This window comes from Chrysochloris asiatica, unplaced genomic scaffold, assembly GCF_000296735.1.
Source record: "Chrysochloris asiatica unplaced genomic scaffold, ChrAsi1.0 scaffold00124, whole genome shotgun sequence".
In the NCBI taxonomy this organism is placed as follows: domain Eukaryota; kingdom Metazoa; phylum Chordata; class Mammalia; order Afrosoricida; family Chrysochloridae; genus Chrysochloris; species Chrysochloris asiatica.
The window spans coordinates 5884131-5908157 of NW_006408642.1; the positions used below are offsets into that span (position 1 = coordinate 5884131).

A 24027-nucleotide genomic window follows, 5' to 3' on the forward strand; every position below is an offset into this window, starting at 1 on the left:
ACTTTTGGTATGGTGCTGTAGAATAAGCTCTGGACTGCGAACCACAAGGTCAGTGGTTCAGACCCACCAGCTGCTCAGAAACCCTGAAACAGGGTCACTATAGTTGAAATCGACTTGATGGCACTTAACAACATTAGTTTTGCTGTTCTTCTACAAATCAAATTATACAGTATATTGTCTTGTTTCTGGATTCTTTCTCTAAATATTAAGTTTTTTAAGATTCATTCATGTTACATTTTTTTCTACGTTCTTTTGAGTCAGTTCTGACTTCTAGCGGCCATGTAACAGAGTAGAAGTATCCTGTAATGTTTTCTAGGCTGTCCTCCTTATGGGAACACATCACTAGGTCTAATTTCCTGCATAGCCTCTGGGTTGATGGAAACTGCCAACCTACTGGTTAACAGTTGAGGACTTAACCATTGTACCACCAGAATTCCTTATCCTATATATGTTGTTACTGTGTACTGCTGAGTCAGTTTGACTCCTAACAGCCCTATAGGACAGAATAAAACTGCTCCATAGAGCTTTACGTTTAAAGGAGCTCTGGTAGCATAGTGGTTATAAATCAGGCTACAAACCTTAAGGTCAGCAGTTTGAAACTACCAGCTGTTCCACGGGAGAAAGACTAGGCTTTCTACTCCTGTAAAAATTTACAGCCTTGGAAACCCTGTACTACAGGTTCACTATGGGTTGGAACTGACTCGACGGCACTTAACAACAACGAGTTTTAAAGCTGTAATTTTTATGAAAGTAAACTGCCACATCTTTCTCTGGAGGAGTGGCTGGTGATTTTGAACCTTGTTCTTTTGGTTAACAGTTAAGCACTTAACCATTGTGCCACAGGGCTCCTGTGTTGCAGTTTATATCCATTGTTGTATATTGTTGTTGTGTGCCATTGAGTCAGTTCTGACTCTTAGCGACCCTCTGTAGGGTTTCTGAGTAGTGGCTGGTGGGTTTGTACTACAGACCTTGTAGATAGAAGTCAAGTGCTTATCCTACAGTGCCACACAAAGAGTCCAGTATGCTATTAAATGACAGTATCACAGATTTTTCATTTTATTATTGGATTGACATTTGGATTATTTTCAGTTTGTGACCATATGAATAGTGCTGCTGTTAACTTTATTTTTTGTATGTGTCTGTGTCTTTTGAAGCTCATTTCTGTTGGATATATGTATACCTACACATGAAATTTCTGGAACATAGGATATACATATAATTCGTTTTAGTCACCCACTGCCATCCAGATGATTCTAACTCATCATGACCCTATATATTGTTGTTAAGTGCCATCAAGTCAGTTCTGACCCATAATGACCCTGTATAAGGTTTCCAAAGAGCATTTGGTGAGCTTGAACTGTCGACGTTGCAGTTCAAATGGCTTTGCAGTCTAGCATATTAACCCACAGCGGCCACACCAGGATTCCAGTGAGCCTGTTTAGTGTTTGTGAAACTCAGTATTTTTGGGAGCACATAGCCTCATCTGTCTCTTGTGGAGTGGCTCGTGAGTTTGAATCACAGACCATGTTGTTAGCAGCTTAGTGCCTAACTCACAGTACCACCAAAGTTTCTTAGTAGTATATATTGTTACACAGTTTTCCAAAGTGGTTTCACATTCTTGCCCACATTTGGTATTGTTAGCTTTAAAAAAAAATAAGTCAGTCTGGATTGTGTGAAGCATTTATCTCATTGTGTATTTCAGTAGTGGTTCTCTGATGTTTAATGACAATTGAACACTTTTCATGTTTTATTGGGTATTTGGATTGCTTTTCTGTGAAAGTCCCATTCAGGTTTCTTTTCCATTTTTAAAAGTAGTATTTTAACTTACTGATTTGTGGTTTTTAAATATTTATATAATAGTAGCGCAGTGGTTACAAATCAGGCTGCTAATCTCAAGGTCGGCAGTTTGAAACTCTCAGCCATTCCATGGGAGAAAGATGAGCTTTCTGCTCTCCTAAAGATTTATACAGCTTGGAAATCCTGTGTGGGGTCACTATGAGTCGGAACCGACTCCACGGTACTTAACAACAACAACAAGAAGCTTTGGTATACATACCTATTCTGTCTGTATAGGAATTTTATCAGATATTTTACATATCTTTTTTACTGTCTTGGCTTTTATTGCTGTTTTAAAAGACACAGTCGTGTACCACATAATTTCTATTCCAGTAACTTATAATTGCATACACATCCATGGTCACAACCCCCATAATGCCCATTATATTAAGAATTTCAGGTACATACTCCTGGTGTGACACTGTAGAATAAATACTGGACTGAAAGGTCGGTTTGAACCGCAAGGCCGGCAGTTCAAACTCACCAGCTGCTCTTCAGAAGCCCTTTACAGGGTCGTTGTGAGTCAGAATTGACTATACAGCACTTATCAACAACAACAACACAGTGGTTTGTAATGAGAAACAGGTGCTACTTCAGGATCCACATCCAAATGTTATTGGTGTATTACTATGTTAAAGATGTTTTAGTGTGTTGGAACTATTTTTTTAATGTCTTTAATACATAGAATAGTACAATATATACTTGTACAATAACACTTGACTAATTGATAATTAGGTACAAACTATACCTAACTATTTTGATTTTTGTACAAATTTAACTTAAAAGATAGACTTAGGGATACAACTTCTTTATAATTCAGGGACTGCCTGTATATAATGTGTTCACACAGAGTCCAGATCATATAGTATCCTGTTTCATAGAACATATCAGACGTTAAACATGCATGACTGTGCTACTTAATGCTAATTTTTAGTACTTAGTGTTTTAAGAGAGTCCCTGGATGGTTTAAACAGTTAACGTGTTTGGCTACTAATCATACCCACCCAGAGGCACCTCAAAAGAAACGTTTGGCTATCTACTACCAAAAAGGCAGTCATTGAAAACCTATGAAGCACAGTTCTACTCTGATACACATGGGGTTTGCCATGAGTTGGAATCAATTCAATAGTGACTGGTTTAAATGTGTTTTCAAGTGCTGCTCTTAACACTTTACCTTTATACTTTTAGTTAATCTTTTCCAACTGCCTTGTGAAATAGTTATTGCCATTATTATCCCCATTTTACCACTGAGAACTCTGAACTTCTAAGAGATTGTCTTATGGTGACACAACCAGTGTAGGACCTCAGTCTACGCTGTTAGTCAGAGCTGAATATCACAAACAATAAGGTATAATTATTTGATATTTCTGTTGATTTGGGTACCTGGCAGTAGAAAACTTAACTTGTTTTAGAACAGAGATAGCAAACTGATTATGCAACGTGTCATCCTTTTTCTGTATAAATTGACTTTCATGTTGCCATTATAAAATAGAATAAAAATGAAGTTTTTTTTCAATTTAACTTTTTAGGACCATCTGAATCTGATAATTTTTCTCATAACCTCAGAGGAGTAATCCCACGAAGTTTTGAATATTTGTTTTTCTTAATTGATCGTGAAAAAGAGAAGGTAAAAGTTAATATTAAAGTAAAGTGGTTCTTTGAAATGTCTAGTTTTGAGTTGTTTGTTACTAGTAATTTGCTTGTGATTCACAGAAGAGCATGGGTAATACTCTCTATTGTGAAAAAGGTAGTATGCTATAAAAAATCCTTCAATTCTTAAGTTAAAATGAAGGTGTTTTTGTTTTTTTTCAGTTTTCATTTTAATTGGGTTTTAGGTGTTAAAAGATGTTCTTTCTTTTAACCTAGATTGCTGGTTTAAGCAAAAGAAGAAAGTAGTGATTCTTAGACTGTCAGATATCAGAGGAGAGAAAGTATAAAGAATATTTTAACCAAGAGCAGATACACTGAGCTCCGTTGCCTGCCTGTACCTAGGCACACTGATAATTTTTTTGGTGTTGCAAGATTCTCTCTGTGTCTGTAGTGAGAGACCCATCCTTACCTCTTTTCTGGTACCTGTTACCTCTTGACAATGAGCCCCTTGATCCACATGTCGTGTAACTCCATACTGGGGTTCTGGTTATCCTTTTTCCATTGACTTCATTTTGGCCATTCTCATGACTACTTCTTTAGCATAGTGAATTTCAGGTTTAAAAGCCATTAGTATTATGTGCTTCTTCATTTGTCTATCAAGGAAACTGATAATAATAATTGGCTTACCATTTCTTCCTACTCTGCAGGAACTAACTCCCTGAAATCATTGCAGTTAGACACATACTGAATACCAGAGAAGTAATTAAATTTAGCATCATGCATTTCTGTAGTTAGAAATCCTATAGAGAGATTTAAAAATTAAGTTTTTAAAGAATGTAATACTTGCTTCAAATATAGCATTACAGGGAAGCATAGGATATAAGATAGCCTGAAAGTGAAATTGCTCAAATAGACTGCCCAATTGCCATATCCCTGTGTTGGTTCAAAAAAGCCCTGGTAGCACTGTAGGATAAAAAATTGGACTGTTAACCACAGGGTTGGCAGTTCAAAACCATCAGCTTTCTTCACTGTCTTCTCCTGTAAAAATGTACTACCTCAGAAACCATATATCATGTCTCTGTGTGTCACAATTGATTTGATGGCAGTGGGTTTTCTGGTTCACAGGCACCTTTGTAAACCTCTAGGGCTCCTGGAACTATGGTTTGGTGCTTACTTAAAGTGTCATAATGTTTTGAAACTATTTAGATTTTTTTTTCATGCTGACTTTTAAATATTTTATATTGTATTAAAAAGTAATATTGTGGCAGATTTGTACTTTATGAAGCAAATGAAAGATTAGGGATAAAAATAATACATCCTAAATAAGGCTTCTTTTTTATAGGCTGGAGCTGGAAAGAGTTTCCTTTGTAAGTGTTCCTTTATTGAAATCTACAATGAGCAGATATATGATCTGTTGGATTCTGCATCAGCTGGCTTGTACTTAAGGGAACATATCAAGAAGGGAGTCTTTGTTGTTGGTGCAGTGGAGCAAGTGGTTACTTCAGCTGCTGAAGCCTACCAGGTATCTATCCTACCTTGAACTTTAGATGCTTATGCAAAAATGCTGTGAAAGCACCTTGAGCTCAAGAGTGAAAACCATTTTGTAGGTCATTGGAGAGAAGGTTCCATCTGTGGTCATATTTCTTTAGTGGTTCCTCTAGGAGGCGCCTCTTTGAGGGGATTCTGGTATCTCTCATTTAAACCAGCTGGTGTTTCTTTTTCCTTTATTATCTATTCTTTCTTATTTGTTAAATGTTAAAAGCACTTACTGGTATCAGAAGCCTACTTCTTTTGAGCATTCAGCTGAGGGCAAATGCCTTGACAAAATAATCTACACTTTTATGAAATCGGTCCTGGCCAGTTGATTTAAGAAAATTATTAATTTTATAATATTTGATACATAAAAATATTGTCATGTGCACAAAAGTTACTAAATATATTAAATGAACTTACAGGAATTCATTAGCCAATTTAAGAGTCAAACATTATGGCAATTCATGTATGTTGCATGGAGTTCTAGTTCATTTATTTTTACTGCTGTATAGTGTGAGGGTACTTCAAAAAGTGTGCAGGAAAATGAAATTAAAAGTTAATGGGAAAGAAAAAAGATAATGGAATTTTTACATGCCTTTTTTTTGTTTTTAATCTTTTTATTTTGAATTGAGTGAAGGATTACAGAGCACATCATCAGTTTTACAGTCAAGAAATCATGTACTTTGTTTCATTACAATGATTGCAATCCCCTCCATGTACTATAAGTTAACAGTATTTACCTCTATTCATTTAACTCTTGCATTCTTACCTGTATCTACTGCCACCTTCGTCTTTCCTTTACCAACCTCCCTCTTGTTATATGAGGGTGAATCAAAAATTATCCGCAGTCTGTTTGTAGAATTTATTTTAATCAACTTACAGAAAAGACAAATACATCACTTTTCAATATTATCTCCTTGCTTTTCAGTACACTTTGCCCATTTGTCAACAAGCTTTTGTAGTACCTTAGTAAAAAGTTTTAAGCTCTTTTTCTTTGGTGTTCTGTATTTTTACTACAATGTGTATAGGTGTGAATGTTACTTTCTCGTCTTTGCCTAGCGTAAAATGCATGTTACTGACTTGGGCAAAATCTCATCCTTAGGTCTTGATGTTTGGCAGCAAAGCTATAAGGCTTTGCTAAAGTAAGTTGTAGAAATGTTTAGAGGTGTATGTGGAGGGGGAGATTACAGAGGACCGAATGAGCCTCACTGTCTGAATCAAGAGACTTTCCATTAAAACTGCACAACCAAAAAGGGACAGTACCTTGTCTTGCGGAACCCATGAGGGACAAAAAAAGAATAGCTGTCATAAAAATCTTATCATTTAAAAGCAATATTAAGTAAAACATGATAAAAGAATTCTGTGATAGAGATGCTAAAAGTACATGATGTAGGTATTTAGTAGGTAATAGTAGAGTATATATGGATTTTTATGTGGTCATCAACTCTTGACAATCTTGTTTCATTTACACCCCTCATTACCTTTCCAGTCTGTATTATGTTAAAGCAAATTCCATATAACATCAGTTCTTCTGTAAATATTTTACTATCTGTCACAAAAAAATTAAAAGAACTATAATATATCATCATACCTACAAAATTGTTGTATAATTCTTAATAGCATCCAATACTCAACCTGAATTCAAAAATTTAATTATGTAAGTCATTGTTTATCTGTATGTTTTCATTTTTCCTGGGTAAGCTTCTAAATGTGGAGTGGCTAGGGAATATGGTAGGCTTATGTCTAACTTTTTAAGAAATGTCCAAACTGTTTTCCAACATGGTTGTATCATTTTTCATTTCTACTAGCAATAGATGAGTATTTGAATTCTGCTACATCCTTACTAATACTTGCAGTGCTGTCTTTTATAATTTTAGCTATTCAAATAGGTAGATAGTGGAAATCTTGTTATTGTTTTAATTTGCAGTTTTCTGATGACTGAGTATTTTTTCTTGTGCTTATTGCTGATTTGTATGCTTGTGAAGTATTTATTCAAATAATCTTTTGCTCATTTCTTAGTTGGGTATCTTATTATTGAGTTATAAGAATTCTTTGTGAAGTCTGAATACAAGTACTGTGTCTGATTCATGTGTTGTAAATATTTTCTCCCAGTTTTTAACTTACCTTTTCATTTTCTTACTAGTATCTTTTGGAAAACAAAGTTTAAAATTTTGATGAAGTCTAATTATCAGTCTTTTCTTTTATGGTTAGTGCATTTTGTATTCCATTTAACCCTTTGCCTATCCCAATATATTTTTTCCCTGTGTTTTAAAGGTTGTAGAGCTTTTTTTATATTTTGTTTTTATATATGGCGAGAAATAAGGGTTCAGTTTTATCCTGCATGCGGCACCATTTGTTGCGAAAAGATTTTTTCTCCATTGGTTTGCCTCTGCACTTTTGTTATCTATACTGTATTCCATTGATCTATGTTTTTGTAAATACTAAACTGTCTTAATTATTATAGCTTGTTGCTGAGATCTTGTAGGGTAGGTCCTCCTCCAATTGTGAGCTTCTTGACAATTGTTTTGGTTATTATGATCCCTTTATTTTCATTTGAATTTTAGCATCAGCTTGTCAGTATCTACCAAAAAAAGCCTCTTAGGATTTCAAGTGAGATTGGATGCATATATATTTTTTATATGTTTGCATTTGTTTTTTTCAGTTTTGTTACATACTCAATAGGGTATTGTTCGCCCTGTTTTTATTGTTGTTGTTTTTATATATTTTGTGATTTTGGAGGGTTTTCTATTTGAGAAGCTCTCGTTTTTTTTGGCAGCTATGTGACTCTGCCATGTAAAAAAATATATAAGATATAAAATTTTGAAGATGCAGCATAAAGTACTATTTTAGAAATATAAAAGATACACAAATTTTGTACTGTGGCTGGTTAATATATACAGCTATAATGGTATACATTACTTAATTTTACTGAAAATGAAATTAAGTAATGTATACACAAAAGAACTTAGAAAAATATTTGGCGTATAATAGTAAGCACTCAATAAATATTAGTCATTATAGCCGTCTTTATTAACCAGCCACAGTCCTGGTGTGGCGCTGTGGGTTAATGCACCAGACTGCAAAGCCATTTGAACTGCAAGGTTGGCAGTTCAAGCTCACCAGCTGCTCCTTGGAAACCCTATACAGGGTCGCTATGGGTTGGAGTCAACCCAATGGCACATAACAACATAGTCTTTGAAGTGTAGGAATTAATTTCTCCATTTTATCCTGTACATAGGAAGAAGCTTCAAAAAGTTGGTGTAAAAATTGAATTCATGGATAATGATTTGTTGCCTATCACTCAAAATATGGTCCTCACACCGTCAGCATCATCTGGGAGCTTGTTAGAAATGTTGACTTTAAGAGCCCTACTCAGACCTATAGAATCAGAATATGTATTTTAACAAGTTCCCCAGGTGATTCATATGGTCTGCCCATGTTTTCAGTTTACAGATACGGGCACCAACCTGTGAAAAGGTTAAACTGGCTCCAGACCACACAGTTAATACATAATGGATTCACATCAACTCTGTATACAGTTTCTGAGATTATAATCTTTATGAGAGCAGAAAACCCCATTTTTCTCTGAAACAGCTGGTGTGTGTGAACTGCTAACCTTTTGGCTACTAGCCTAGTGCTTATTTTACAGCACTATAAGTGATATGGAGCGGGGGAAATTCTTTGTAAACTAAAAGCTTTGGCCTTCCTAGTAACGTAGAGCTTTATTGTCTAACTTTCTCATTGTTTAGGTTGCAAAAGACATTCAAAGAAATTTTGTGGTTTGCATTAAATTAGCACAACTCGAGAGTGGCAAAACTAGTTCTACATCAGAAGGCTTCTGACTTTTTGTTCATTCTTTTTCCATATCCTGGAGAGGAAAAAAAAAAAAGGACAGGGAAAGGAAAATAATTTGAGACTGCCCCTTACTACTCCTTACATATTTCCTACTGGTGATTTTGATGGCTGTTGTGTATTCCTTGTGATTCTAGAATTTCACTTAATGAGGTAGATAACAGTGGTAAGGCCATAGATTCCCAACCCTGTTCTGCAGGGGAATAATCACTGTAAAATATTGTATAAACAGATAATTCAACATATGCCAGTATTTTTCTCATTAAAATGAGTGATTCTCACCTTAAATTAAGTCTTAAGTTTTTCCTTAATGCACTTATTGCTGCTTCTTTTCGTATATTTGTCTTTTGTCTAGGTATTATCTGGAGGATGGAGAAATAGACGTGTGGCATCGACATCAATGAATAGAGAATCCTCTCGGTCTCATGCAGTCTTTACAATTACGATAGAGTCAATGGAGAAGAGCACTGAGACTGTGAACATACGGACCTCCCTCCTCAACATGGTAGATCTAGCAGGCTCTGAAAGACAAAAAGATACCCATGCAGAAGGGATGAGGTTGAAGGTACAGTAAAATTAAGGTCTTTAACTTGTGTGAATTCTGATTTGAAGTTAGTACCAAGCAGTGTTATAGAGGGTACAATGAATAAGAAATTGCTTTGATCTGAATAAAACAGATTTTTGTTATAAGGTGGAGACAGTAAATATACATGGAATAGGACAAGTTTGTTGGAAACAAGAGTGTTTTGAGTTTATACCAGCGGTTGATGGTATAAGTAGCAGCTTAAGAAAAACTAGTCTTTGAAGTAGTTTCAAAAGGAACAGGATTTGGGTAGGAAGAGAGGAATGAGTTATACATGCTTGGCCGGGGCATATCTTATGGGTTATTTTGAATGCAACGTATATGTGGAGTCAGTGGATGTGTTGGGGTTAGATAAGTAGGTAGACCCAGATCGTTGAGGATCAGGAGTGCTGGGCCAAGTTTGTACTCAGTGAATACTAGGAAATCCTTAAGATAGTGATTTCATGAAGAAAACCTCTTTTATAAAAACTTCGCTATCCTGACCACCATTGTCAAGAGGGGAGAACCTAAAGAGAAAGGACGCAAGTTATGCTGTTTAATAGATTGGGGGTTGAAGAGTTAAGGACCTCGTCCCAGGCTAAGGTCCACCTTGGGGGTCCTTAGAAGAAAGGCCTGGTGATCTACTTCTGAAAATCAGCCATTAAAAACTCTATAGCTCACATGTCTTCTTTGACACACATGGAGATGTCAGGAGTTGGAGTGGACTCCAAAAACCATCAGTATTGTTCTTGTTCTTAGGTACTATTGAGTGGGTCTTGACTCATAGCAACCCTGTTGAAGTACAGAATGAAGTACTGCCCAGCCCTACCCCATCCTCACAGTTGTTGCTATGTTTGAGATTTGGGGGCTTTTCGTAAAGGGTAGTAAGAAGAAGACTTGTTCATTGAGGAACAGTGTATGTCTTTGAACATTGCAGTGTACGTCAAATAGGAGCAGAGTAGGGGATAGTTGAACACATCTTTGTGTTGAAAAGTTAGTTTAATACTTTCTCTGCCTTGTTTTTTCAATCGGAGTTGTCATCCCTGCTTAGAATCTTTTAATTCAAAATAACAAAAAGTATCAAACTTACCTACAATTTTTTCTTTTCCCCAATACCTCAGGAAGCAGGTAATATCAACCGATCCTTGAGCTGCCTGGGGCAAGTGATTACTGCACTTGTTGATGTGGGCAATGGAAAACAGAGGCATGTTTGTTACAGAGACTCCAGACTTACCTTCTTGTTGCGGGTAAAGTAGATCATCGGGTTCCTGGGCTCTTTTATTTGATGTCTTGTGATTTCTCACCTGAAAATGTACACTATTCATGTCATTATGTAGGATTCTCTTGGAGGTAATGCCAAAACAGCCATAATTGCAAATGTTCATCCTGGATCCAAGTGTTTTGGGGAAACCCTGTCAACACTTAATTTTGCTCAAAGAGCCAAGCTGATTAAAAACAAGGTAACCATCCTTCTGAGTATATTTTATTAAACAAATTAGAAAAATAGTTGACAGCAACCCATGTTTCCGGTTACCCTAATATTAACCTTGACTTTTATTTATTTCTCTATACAAGCTTTTCTTTGTAACTTTTTATTGTGAATGAAGTAAAGGTTTACAGACAACATCAATTTTATATTCAACAAATAATACACTTTGTTTCATCTCAATGATTGCAATCCCCTCCCTGCAACAGTTGTTATCCTATTTCTTCCCTGTGCCTCCTCATTTACATCTTACATTTCATCAACGAACAGAGCAAAACTATTTGATGTACACATTCAAAACAAAATATATATATTCAATTAAATATCCAAAGAGCACATTCTTCAAGCCAGCCTCCTGTCCGCAGGCACACAGCCTTACTTAGTCCATGGGCCTGGAACCCGTAACTGCTCTGGCTCTCCATGTCACCACCTCTGCCACTGTCTCTGCTGTCTAGGTAAGGATCCAATGGATGCTCCACTCATGCTCTTCCTTCTTGATGATCCTGGGAGCTTCTGTTCCTGAAATGAAAGATGAACTGCTTCCCCCTTTAGTTACACATCTTCTGTAATTACAATTGTGATAATCACAATTGATCCTGCTGATAGTTGCAACTGAAACATAAAGTTCTACCATCATTACCCATTCCTGTTTGCCAGATCCATCTGGAAAAGAGGGACATTATTCAGTGGGGATTCTACCTTACTCCCTCATTCTGAAACTAGGCACACTCATAAAAGCTTGAGAGCCAGCCACTCATGTCTTTATAGCCAGTTTTGATAGCCAATGTCTAAATTGCCCATCCCTATCAACGAAGTCCTGGTGTGGCGCGGTGGGCTAATGTGTCAGACTGCAAAGTTGTTTGAACTTCAAGGTCAGTGGTTCAGGCCCACCAGCTGCCCCTTGGAAACCCTATACAGGGTCGCTATGGGTCGGAATTGACTCAACGGCACTTAACAACAATAACAACAATCAACACATTACGGAGTCCTGGTGTGGCGCTGTGATATAATGCATCAGACTGAAAAGTCATTTGAACTGCAGGGTCAGTGGTTCAAGCTCAGAAGCTGCTTCTTGTAAACTCTATATGAATTGGAATCGATTCCAAGGCACTTAACAATATTAACCCAGTACACTGAGGAGTAAACAAGCTTGTTCCTTGATATGAAGAATCCTTCCATTCTGGTTGAAGTTTTGAACACTATATCCATAAGCAAAAGTTTGTAGCAATTTATACTTACAGTATCAAACTATCTGGTCAAGCTCTGGTCAGCTAGCCATCCAAGCTAGCTCAAATGGGTACTAGCTTCAAGTTGGTAGGGTTCACACATACCTACCTACTTGAACTTCAGATTGACTGGCTACTTTACTCTCAGCCTTTCCCCCCAGGGGCTTGGTTAGTGCCCATGGACTCAGGAGTTGACACATCTTCCTAACTGCAGTTAGTCCTCCAGTGCTTCTCCTACAGTGTTACCAGGGCTCCTTTGTAAAGGGCTTGTTGTTAAGTCCCATTGTGCCAGTTGCAAACCATAGTGCCCCTGTATAGGGTTTCTGAGGAGCAAATGATGAGCTTGTGGTTCAAACCGACTTTGGAGTCCAGTGCATTAACCCACGTTACCACCCCAGGACTTTTGTAAAGAGCTGGTTATTGGTGGTTAAGTGCCATGGAGTCGGTTCCGACTCATCGCAACCCTTTACAGGGTTTCTGAAGCTGTAAATCTTTATGGGAGCAGCTAGTAGTTTCAAACTGCTAACCTTGCAGTTCGCAGCCCAAATTGTAACCACTACACTACTAAATCTCCTTTTTGTAAAGGGCTAGATGGTATATATTTTAGACTTCTTTAACCATTTTGTGTCTTCCCAACTACTGAATGTTGTTATGTAATGAAGAAAGTAGTCATAAATAATATGTTAGCAAATGACATGGCTGTGCTCCAGAAAAGTTTATTTACAAAAATGCAGTGGGCTGGGTTTGGCTCATGGAAGTAGTTTGTCACCTGCTGGTGCAAACTGCAGAATGACCCAGGAGTGCACCACTTGTTTTGGTGAGGTTGGAGACATTCTTGGTTCTAGATACAAGAGTCCTGGTACCACAAATTGGTAGATTAATTTCCTGTTTTCTTCAAGGGAGACAATTGGCTATTCTTATTTCAAGAGTAAACTCCATGATCATTTAATTATAAGAGCAAAAAAGGTCCATGTTGTAGCTTCCCTTTTAGCTAAAATAGTGCCCTCAACACTTGAAGTAGTCATATACTGTATTAAAAGAAGTGTAGATGATTTAGTATATATTATGTTTTGTAAAGTTGCTGCAAACACTGAATAGCAAACGATAAGCCATTACTTTTAGAAGAAATACAAGGTTAGTTTTTATAAGCATTTTCTTATAAAACATTCTTACATTTTCTTATGGTTGGTAAAATAGAAGGTCAGTATAAACAAGAGAATCCCTTGGTGAGACAGATTGCCACGTGGCCAAAACAATGTACTTCAACATAGCAATGATCATAAGGGTGATGTGGGACTGGGCAACATTGTATTCTGTTACACACCATGTCACCATAAATCAGAGTAGGAGGCTAGTACCAACAACTTCACTTTTTGTGTTTTTCTGTTTAAAGATACTTTAAGATATATTGTTAATTCATTAACTTTGAATTCATAACAATAATACGTTATTGTTCATGTCTGAACAAAGCTTATCTAATGTACATATTTTCTCACACAGCCCTATCTTCTCTAAGGTACCTCACACACCTTGCATTTAGAAACACTAAACATTACTTCAGCACTATTCTTAGACAGCCATTTTAAACAGGAAATCACCAACATATAGCACAAAAATGCAAAATACGTACAAAATAATCCTTGAAAAGGTTACTTATTTATAGTGTGAGAGTTGAAATACGAAGCCATAGCATTGTTTTGTTTTACCTCACCTGGGAATAGATACGTTGAGTGACTCAATTTTTTGCCACTCTGTGCATGTCCACAAATAACCACAAAAGCGTTGCAAGTGTTGATTTTGGATTTACAAATACATTTTAGCAAGTAGTCACATTTGCAAGTACAGAATTTATGGATATGAGGATCAACTTGTAAGCTTTGTTTCTATTCTTTCTTTTGTAAATTAGATTTCATATTCTAGGGCCACACCTTGGTAAATGAAGAATACTCATTCATTGTTTCCTTAGATTATGATCATTAGTTAGGTATTTGTAATATAAAGAGAAAAATGACTAGAGCTTTCTGAACTTATTTCTTGGTGTCTGTCAGTTTATTTTAGATTTTAGAGAACTATAGTGACCATTAGAATTATGGTGTCACCAATGTGATAATGATGTCAGAATGTACAGGCATGACTTATGAGGCTGGCCATAAGAACTGTAAGCAACTAGAAATAACTTCTTGACATATAAACCAGCAACTAGAGCCTTATACCAATCACTATCAATGGTAAGTCCTTCTGCTGTAGCCTAGCAGTGGGAAGTGCCTTATTGTTAGTGGCCAGGCTATCTGAGATTTTAAGGATGAGCGGTTTAAAATTTTCCCAGTGGGCAAGCTAGGCTTAAGATAAGATCAAAGGGGGCCTTGGGATTGCCTATGGGTTTTTCCCCTCACTGAGTATTATTTCAGAACTGGGTACCTTTGACCTGGTTGGTGTTCAACTGTTGACACTCATGATCACCCTATTGGTTTTTGAGGCTTTTAAAGTCCTTTTAGTAGCTGTCTCAAATAAGACATTTTTTTAAGGAAATGAAGATCTTGTTTAATGTTGTAAAAACTAGATTGAACTGTAAAGCCACCTTATCCTTTCAGGAGGACTGTTGAGAAATGCATGGTTGGGTTTCTCTGAGAGAGGTTGTTTCTGCCAAGTTGATGGTCCTCAGGCCAGTCCTTCAAGTCATCATGCTCCTATAGACTTAGACTGTGTTGTCACTATATGCCAGGACAGAAGGGAGATGACACCCACTGAGGTGTCTGCTCTTCTCTAGGGGTAAGAATCTGTTCTTTAGGAGAAGTAAGTGGTAGATGAACATACCCTAGATCTCTAGGGTGATCTAGTCCAAAAGCACCCAGGGCTGGTCAGCAGAGGGGAAAAGTAAGTGGAAACCCAGGAGAGGAGGAATAAGGAGGGGCAGACAGCCTGCTGACACTGGTTTCTTTCTGACATTGATTCTGGTGGCCTTTGGACTTTGGTAAGATAGAAGTCCAGCTTTATTTACTTCACTTCAAATCATACAAATAAGTAGACACAGCTTTGTACAACTGAAAGAGTGTACTATTAATGCTTCCTTTAAAATTTTTGAATAGGCAGTGGTAAATGAAGACACCCAAGGAAATGTGAGCCAACTGCAAGCTGAAGTGAAGAGGCTCAAAGAACAACTGGCCCAGCTTACTTCAGGACAGATACTACCAGAGAGTTTTCTGACCAGAGGTAAGATGAGCAACATGTCCTTTATCCTGGGAAAGATCATATGCTACTATTAGTATAAGAACCCTATATGATAGATAGGCACATGATAAAACTACCAAAAATTTTCCACAAGTACATGCCCATATTTATCCCTTTCTGTTTATTTCACTTACACAGGAACTTAGTGCTTTCATCTGGTACACATACCATAAGTACCGAGTTCTCTGAGATATACTGACAAGAGGGACTCAAAATAATTTTGAATAATTTATCCCTAATACGTACTAAAAAAATACTAATACATTATATTTAGATCCACTTTTAAGATTCTATCATACTGTTGTTGTTAAGTGCCATCGAGTCAGTTCTAACTCAGCGACCCTATATATGGTTTCCAAGGAGTGGGTGGTATGTTTGAACTGCTGTCTTTGTAGTTATCAGTCCTTACGGTTCAAACTGATCTTGTGGTTCAGCGCATTATCCTGCAATGCTACACCAGGCCCCCACTGTTTACTAACTAGGATAAGAGAAATTTTATTTTTCTTTAAAGAATAGTGTTGTTAAGTGCTGTTGAGTCAATTCTGACTCATACAACCCTGTCTGGATAGGGTTTCCAAGGAGCCAGCTGGTGGAGTTGAACCTCTGACCTTGTGGTTCAAAGTCCAGCGCTGATCCTACTGTGCCACACCAGGAGTCCAGTGCAAACATGTAGCATGGGTTAGTTTGAAGTTTTAAGATCATGAGGGTGAATTAGGTTATCAAGAAAGATAGGCACACAACACAGGCCAATAAGGCTCCCCCAGTTTATTTTAGATCCACTTCTTAGATTCTGCCAAACCATGTGTAATCTGTATGTGTTAACTAAATAAAAACGAGAAATTTATTTTTCTTCAAAGAATAATTTGTAGAATAGGTTACTTTGAATTCATAATCCCGTGATGATAATCTGGCTCTTTTAGGTTAATAGAGAGCAGTCCATCAAAGATTGTCTGTTTCAGTTCATCTCTTGGTTTTAAAATTTTGAAAATTAAACCTTTCTTACATCTTCATTTTCCCTTTCTTACTGGATCAGTTACAGACCAAGAGAATACTAGTTATGTGAAGTGTTTCTGTGAGGCAATGTTATTCTTTAAGAAGTCTGAACAGGAAAGAAAGGTAAGAAACTGAATTTAGTATAATGAGAGTTCAAGGTGATTTTACTTTGTACTATGTGGTTATTAATGCCTTACTTAGTAAATGGCATCAAGTAAATAAAGGAAGACTAAAAAGTCTAATTTTGTGTTTAAGATTAAATGTGAATTAAAACATCATCTATATGAGACAAATGGTCAATAATTACTGTAAAACAAAGATGAAAATATAAGGGGGAAAGGAAGGAAACTAGATTAATAGAAATGGAAAAAGTACATGCGTTGTAGAAAATGTAACTGAACACTTTATAGAGAAATTTTTGAATGGCAACCTAAGCTGCTATATAAATTTTCACTGAAAATACTAAGATTAAATGTGAATGTAAAAAAAAAAAAAATTTGTATTTGTAGGTTTATGAAGATTTAGAGAAGCTGAGTAATTTTTCTTATTTAACCAAATTGTGACCTTTTTAAGGCTCTGATAGAAAAAGTTACCCAATTAGAAGACCTCACCATCAAAAAGGAAAAATTTATTCAGTCTAATAAAATGATTGTAAAATTTCGAGAAGATCAAATTATGCGTCTGGAGAAGCTCCACAAAGAATCCCGGGGAAGTTTTCTGCCTGAGGAACAGGATCGTTTGCTCTCAGAATTAAGAGATGAGATTCACACTTTGCGAGAACAAGTGAGCACATGGCATTTGAAAACAAATTCAGAGTAAATATAAATGTGTCCCGGAATTCTTGTAGTTAAATGGAAATTAATTGTTTTAACTTAATGTCAACTGATAGAGAAAAAAGAATTATAGAATCATACTTCATTCAAAATAGTAGAATTTGTAGGGAAAAGGTAAGAAGATTTGGTAGTGTTGCTACAATAAAGTTACCCCAGCAGGCCAAGTGTACTTTTGTTTTTTGAAGCATGTAGTATGCTTTATTTTGAGATATGTGATAGTTTACAGGGGAGAACATGAGCTTCACAATGATCCCATCGTATATTGGTTCCTTGCCATGGTTACAGTCCCCTCCATGCATCATCCACCAACCACAGGGTATACCCCACAAGCCTGCAGCCCCCCCTCCCCCCCCCCCCCCCCCCGAAGATCCTTACCCTCTCCAGGTCCAAAGTCCCCAGCTGCTCCATCTCTCTGCGTTGTCATCTCTGCCTCCATCTCTGGCATCACCGCTTCCCTGGGTAGGGTTCCGTTCTCTGCTCTTCTCCCTTGATGGTCCCGGAGACATCCGCCCCTCGACTGCAAAGTTAATCCCTCCCCTCACTTTGCTACAAAACATCTACCTTTATATTTCCAGCCCTTACAATCAGTCCTGATAACAATTATTCACCATTGTATCACAAGAGACCTATCCGCATCTCCTTTCCTCGACCCCGCATAGACAGATTGGAAACTATTCAGTGGAGATTCTACCTTGCTCCACGCCCTCTGGATGTAGGGTCCCTCTTGAAAGCTTGTAAGCCAGTCACTTTTTGCCTCTGTAGCCCCCCTGTTCTGGGTAGCCAATGTTTCCTCTTTTGCTTCCATAGGCGTAGGTCAGTTTCATCAAATTGTATCAGATTGGTTTTTTTTTTCCCTCTTCTTTCTTCTTCTGGTTGAGCTCTGATCGGTTAGCCATTGAAGCCAGGTCAGGTGGGTATTATTTGCAAGTGTGGGTGTTCTTGTGCATGTGTCCTCTCTTCTTATCAGCTGGACGCTTTACTCTCCACTCTATTCTAGTCCTCTGTGGCATGTCACTGACTCTGGGCCCAAGAGTCCCTAAGTCTTGCCACACTGCAGGCCACTACTTTTACTCTAGTGGGCAGTTGTGGTAATTTGAACATTTAATCTCTTTAGAATTGAAACTTTCAGAAGGTTTTTACTTTGTTCCACCTTGTCCCTGGGGAGAATACATAGGTAGTAACAGGCCAATGCCCATGGTTAAAAAGCAAAGACATCTATTTTTAGTTTTTTTGTGTGCCTTTCCTGAGTTTTTTAAATGCTCATTCAAACTAATACAGGTGGTTTTATTCCTTTTGTACACAAAAGAAAGCGCACCATATGTACTTTCATGCACCTTGCCCATTTTACTTAGTATTGTATCTTGGAGGACATTCGCACTTGATGATCAATATCCTTATTCTTTCCCACATACCTACCACACAATAGTTTGGCCCCTTTGCGTGAAGAGTGTTACAGTGCATACCCTTGTATGTATCTTCTTCGTCACCTGAGAGAAAGTTGTAGAATTCAGATGTAGAATAACAGTTGTTATATGAACATTTCAATTTTATCCCATTTGTTGATTTTACAGCAAGACTTGCTCATTAAGGAAATTATATAAATGTTTACTATGTGAAATTCTTCTATGTCACAGATAGAGCACCACCCCAGAGTTGCAAAATATGCGATGGAAAATCATTCCCTCAGGGAGGAGAATAGAAGACTGAGATTATTAGAGCCTGTGAAAAAAGCCCAAGAAATGGATGCCCAGACCATTGCAAAACTAGAAAAAGCTTTCTCTGAAGTATGTGACACAGAGAAAAACAACAAAGGTGATGAATGATTGTATAAATACCTTGTATAAGGGAAGCTGTTTCAAAGCACATTTGTAGTATATTACACTTGGAGTAATGTTAGCCTCTAGACTTGTTCTGCTTAATATGTTTTTTTCTCAAACTTATTGTGACTTGAATGAACGTTTATAGAGTAGATTATCAATTTTATATTCAACAAACCATACACTTTGCTTCATTACAATGATTGTAATTCCCCTCCATGTACCATCAGTTACAGTATTTACCTCTATTTGCTCTAACTATGCGTTCTTTCCCGTGTCTCCCACTACCTTCATCTTTCCTCTATTAATGCCTCTCTTGTCACCATGTTAACATGTGTCTGCCCTCTAGTCCATAAATAACTTTCCCTCCCCCGTAACCATCATCGATTGTTTCTTTTATTAAGAAAATGTTTTTATTAACTTTTTACAACATTGGTCTCAGTATTTCTCATTTTGTGATTTACTTATTTCATTCAGCATAATGTCCTTCAGGTGTTTGTCCATGTAGTTCGGTATTTCAAGATCCAACATTCCACACTGGTGGAAAAATGGAGAATATCTTTACATTTTTGCCTTTGTGTTTTAGGATTGTGTTCATTTGTTTTAAAATTATACACATGTATTTATGTGAATACAGTTGATTTTGCCATTTTTAAAAGAGTATTTTATTGATAGACTACAGACCTTTTTAAAGTGTTGAAGAGCAAACGTGTCAGCTTGAGGATTAAGATGCGCTTGACTCAAGCCATGATATTTTCAATTAACCTCATATGCATGCAAAAGTTAGACAGTGAATAAGGAAGACTGTAGAAGAATTGATGCTTTTGAGTTGTGGTGTTGGAGGAAAATATTGAAAGTGCCATGGGCTGCCCATAGAACCAACAGATCTGTGTTAGAAGAAGTGCAGCCAGAGTGCTCCTTGTAGGCCAAGATGGCCAAACTTGATCTCTTATACTTCAGACCAGTCAGGAGGGACCAGTCGCTGGAGAAGGATAACATGTTTGGTAAGGTGGAGGGTCAGAGAAATAGAGGAAGCCCCCAAACGAGATGGATTGGCCAGGTGGTAGTATTGATGGACTCGAGCATAGCAATAGTGGTGATGTTGGCCTAGGATCGGGCGGTATTTCATTCTGCTGTGCACGGGGTTGCTATGAGTCGGTACCGACTCGATGGCACCTAACAACAACAATAAACCATCTAGCCTGCATGGACTGACATGGAAGATGTCAAAGAGATATGTAAGTGTAAAGTACAAGTGGCAAAACACTCTGTGTATTATGAGCCAAACTAAGATGTGTATGTTTTGTAGATGTATAGACCAAAAGGTTTGGAAAGATATGCACCAAACTGCTGGTAAGTGTTTCTCTGAGGCAGTTGGGAGGTGGGTTCCAGAGAAAGTTTACCAGAGCCTTTCACTTTCTCTACTTTTTTTCATTTTGTTCTGTTTAAATATTTTTTTTAAGTATGTATTAGTTTTGTAATCAGAATTTTTAGAAAGTATTTGACTATTTTAAAGTCTTAGGTATGTTCAAACCATCTGCAAAACTACTTAATTTTTAGCTTTAATTTTTTCCATCCAAGAAGGCAGGGTAGCTTTTTAATGCCAATGTGAAATTTAAATTTAAATGGTCTTATGTTTCTCTTGCTTTGTGGATGAAAAATATTGCTGAGTGGTAGTTTTCTGATAGGTAAATCATGTCTTCTTCTCTTGTTTCAGAATAAATATTTTGTAAAATGAAATAGAAAAAAAAAAAGTGAAATGCAGTTACAATGTTGCCTAGTCTTCACTGTCATTGTGTGTATGTACCAGTGTTTGTTCAACCTTGATTCTGTTGATGGATGTTTTAAACTGTCTCCATCTTTTTGATGTGCCTTTGTAGATCACATATTGAAGGATACTGTTTTCTTATCCATTCTGCTTTCCCTGTCTCTTGACTGGTACATTTAATCTCTTCACATTCAGTGTAATTTTTGATAAGTATTAGTTGATTCCTGTCATTTTATGCCTGGTAAATGAGAAGTTCTATCAAGTTTCTGCCTTTGTTATTGGTTTCTTTTTCTAAATAATCTGTAGACTGTTAGGTGTTGCTATTAATTTCTGCTAAGTTCAACTGTTGATGTTTCTCTGTCCAGCATTATGCATATTGTACTTTACTCCTTGTTTGTGCCTTCTTCAACTGGAAAAGGTATTGCTTTAATTATGACCAAACATCCATCCTCTGGCCTCTCGACTCCTTAATGAAACTTCAAATACTGCTTGATGAGTTATGTTGACGCCTGCTGAGTTTTAGACGCTTGTGGTTTACATCTACAAACCCATTTCTCTTCTTTTCCCTCCTGGTGCCTCAAATTGAGACCTGAAAAAGCACTTGAAAAATGTGTCATGTTTCGTTATTTCAAAAACTGAACTTGTTTTCTTATTAGCAGGTCAGCAAGGTTTCTCTCCTAAAGTTGCAAAAGAGCCATGTTCATTGGCAAACTCTGAGAAATTAAAAGCACAACTCCTGCAAATTCAGACAGAGCTGAATAATTCAAAGCAAGAATATGAAGAATTCAAAGAACTAACAAGGTAGAGTGTACATACACAAGAATGCATGCTTACCTATTTTAATGCTAGTGTACTGTAGGGTGTAACATTGATAATTTTATTGGAATTTCTGCTTTAAGTATTAAAATCCATAGTAGCATCTAACATGTTTGACATGAATAGAGAAAGCTTGCTTCTAGGTCTTTACATTGTTTTTAGTGACTTACATGATATGAATATTTAAGTGACGTGTCTGTTCAGATTAGTGTTGAATTTACGTTGTCAAATCTTTATCTGGTTAATGAATAAGTTACTATTGTTAGGAATTATAGGTTTATTAAAATTCTTGCTTGATGTTCATTGTCTAAAAGAAGACAAAGATAAATAATATTAAAGATAATTCATATTAAAACTAAAATTAATCATCTCTTAAAATACTAGACACTGTAGTGACTCATTAGTTAGTTAAGTGTTCAGCTGCTAACCAAAGGTTGATTGTTCTAACCTACCGAGCAGCTCCGTGTGAGAAAGACCTAGTAATATGCGTCTATAAAGAATACAGCTCTACTCTGTTGTTAGTGTCCTTGACTTAAAAATCAACTCCTACCTAATCATTTAACAGAACCTAACATCAGCAATTGTATAATTAAAGAAATGGGTGTTTTAAAAATATTTTATATTTCTTCTTTATGGAGTATTTGGGATTTTGAATTTGAGCTGTACTATATATAACAACAACAACATATATGAAAAGGGAGTCCTGGTGTGGTGCTGTGGGTTAATGCACTGGGCTGCATAGTCGGTTTGAACTGCAACTTAGGCGGTTCAAGCTCACCAGCCACTTCTTGGAAACGCTATATACAGTGTTGCTTTGAGCCAGAATCGACTCACCAACACTTAACAATAACAATTTACATAAAGGAGTCCTGGTGTGGCGCTGTAGGATAAATGTGGGACCACAAGTCAGTTTGAACACCAAGGTCAGCGGTTCAAACTCACAAGGCGCTCCTTGAAAACCCTGTACATGGTTGCATTGAGTTGAAACCAACCCAGTGGCACTTAACAACAACAACAACACCTTAAATGGAGTCCTGGTGTGGCGCTGCAGGATTGTGTGCCAGAACACAAGGTCTGTTTGAACTATAAGGTTGGTAGTTCAGATTCACCAGCCACTCCTCGGAAACCCTGTTCAGGGTCGTTATGAGTAGGAACCGACTCAGTGGCCCTAAACAACAACATACCTTAAACCAGCCATCAACTTCTATAAGCTGTGTTTTACCCAATGGAAAATGAGGGTAATAATCTAAGAGAATAGCTCTGATTGAGTGACAGCTATAAAGTTAATGTGACAAAGTATTCTGCAAATGCATGAAATCCTGGAATGGTGCTGTAGGATAAATTCAACGGCACTTAACAACTACAAATTTATGAGAGTATTTATTTTCAACTTTATAATATCTTTTAGGAAGAAACAGCTAGAATTGGAATCAGAGCTTCAATCTTTGCAGAAAGCGAACTTAAATCTTGAAAACCTTTTGGAAGCAACCAAACTCTGCAAGAGGCAAGAAGTTTCTCAGCTGAATAAAATTCATGCTGAAACACTTAAGGTAGGTAATCTGTGTACCTCAAGGGGTTGAGTGGAGTAGTAAAGTGTGCAGCATTTAGAATCTGACCTGTGTTTGAATTCCAATCTGACAGTATAACCTTAGACAGGGTTTTCTTACTTCTGAGCCCCATGTTTCCTTTCTCTGAGTTGGAGATGAGGATAATTTAACTGCAGGCTTGTTAGAGATCACTGATAAAATGCCTGGCATGGAGCTGGTCTCAGTCAATAACACAACTTTTCCCCCTAAAAACCATATTTCTCAAAAAATAAACAAAATGTTCAAGCATTTGTGAGGTGAGCGAGAAAGGGAAATACTAAAGGAAAGCTCGAAGGTGGAAATGACTTTATATTTTGTACCCAATCCTCTGAAGCTTAAAAAGCTTTCCTTATATATCTTAAACATTTTTTAATTAGATTTTTATATACTTACGATTTTTTTTTTAAAAAAACAAAACAGTGCTGAGTTTTGTAGAAGACTTTTTTTGTTGTTCACATGCCATTGTAAAGGAAGTAGAGTGACAGGTGTCTATCCTTCTGATGTCCTCCCACCCATCCAGAACCCTTCTGGGAGGCAATTAATGTTACTAATTCTTTGTGTTTTGTTTTTCTTTTTCTTATTTTCTTTTGTATACAAATGGTAGCATATTGTGCACGTTTCTTTTTACACGGTGGGTTGTTTTTTGTTTGTATTTTCCTTAAGTATAACTATAATGTAGAGTTAATACCATATCTGAGAGAAAAAGAAGTGTTTTTTGTTGTTGTTGTTTTTATTTTGCTCAAAATATCTATTTTCCGAATGTACCATGATTTGACCTGCAAAGTACACTTTTCATTTTTTTGCTTTTTAAAATCTATTCCAGTAGGAAATTATTTTTAAAGACTTGCATAGTATTGCCAAATACTATATATGACACCATATTTGTAACAAGGAGTACTGT

At 36.9% G+C, this 24027-nt stretch overlaps 1 protein-coding gene across 1 annotated transcript in view; it reads left to right on the plus strand.

Annotated features, from left to right (window-relative positions):
- The window catches only part of KIF15 (kinesin family member 15), a 95082-nt gene that overhangs the window by 39110 nt on the left and 31945 nt on the right, over positions 1-24027 (plus strand). The window contains exons 6-16 of the mRNA XM_006868835.1: positions 3366-3463; positions 4769-4948; positions 9167-9376; positions 10495-10620; positions 10711-10833; positions 15172-15295; positions 16353-16429; positions 16880-17089; positions 18774-18951; positions 21384-21525; positions 22949-23090. Coding sequence (XP_006868897.1) covers positions 3366-3463; positions 4769-4948; positions 9167-9376; positions 10495-10620; positions 10711-10833; positions 15172-15295; positions 16353-16429; positions 16880-17089; positions 18774-18951; positions 21384-21525; positions 22949-23090 — 1610 coding nt within the window. The remainder of the gene's footprint in view (positions 1-3365; positions 3464-4768; positions 4949-9166; positions 9377-10494; positions 10621-10710; positions 10834-15171; positions 15296-16352; positions 16430-16879; positions 17090-18773; positions 18952-21383; positions 21526-22948; positions 23091-24027) is intronic.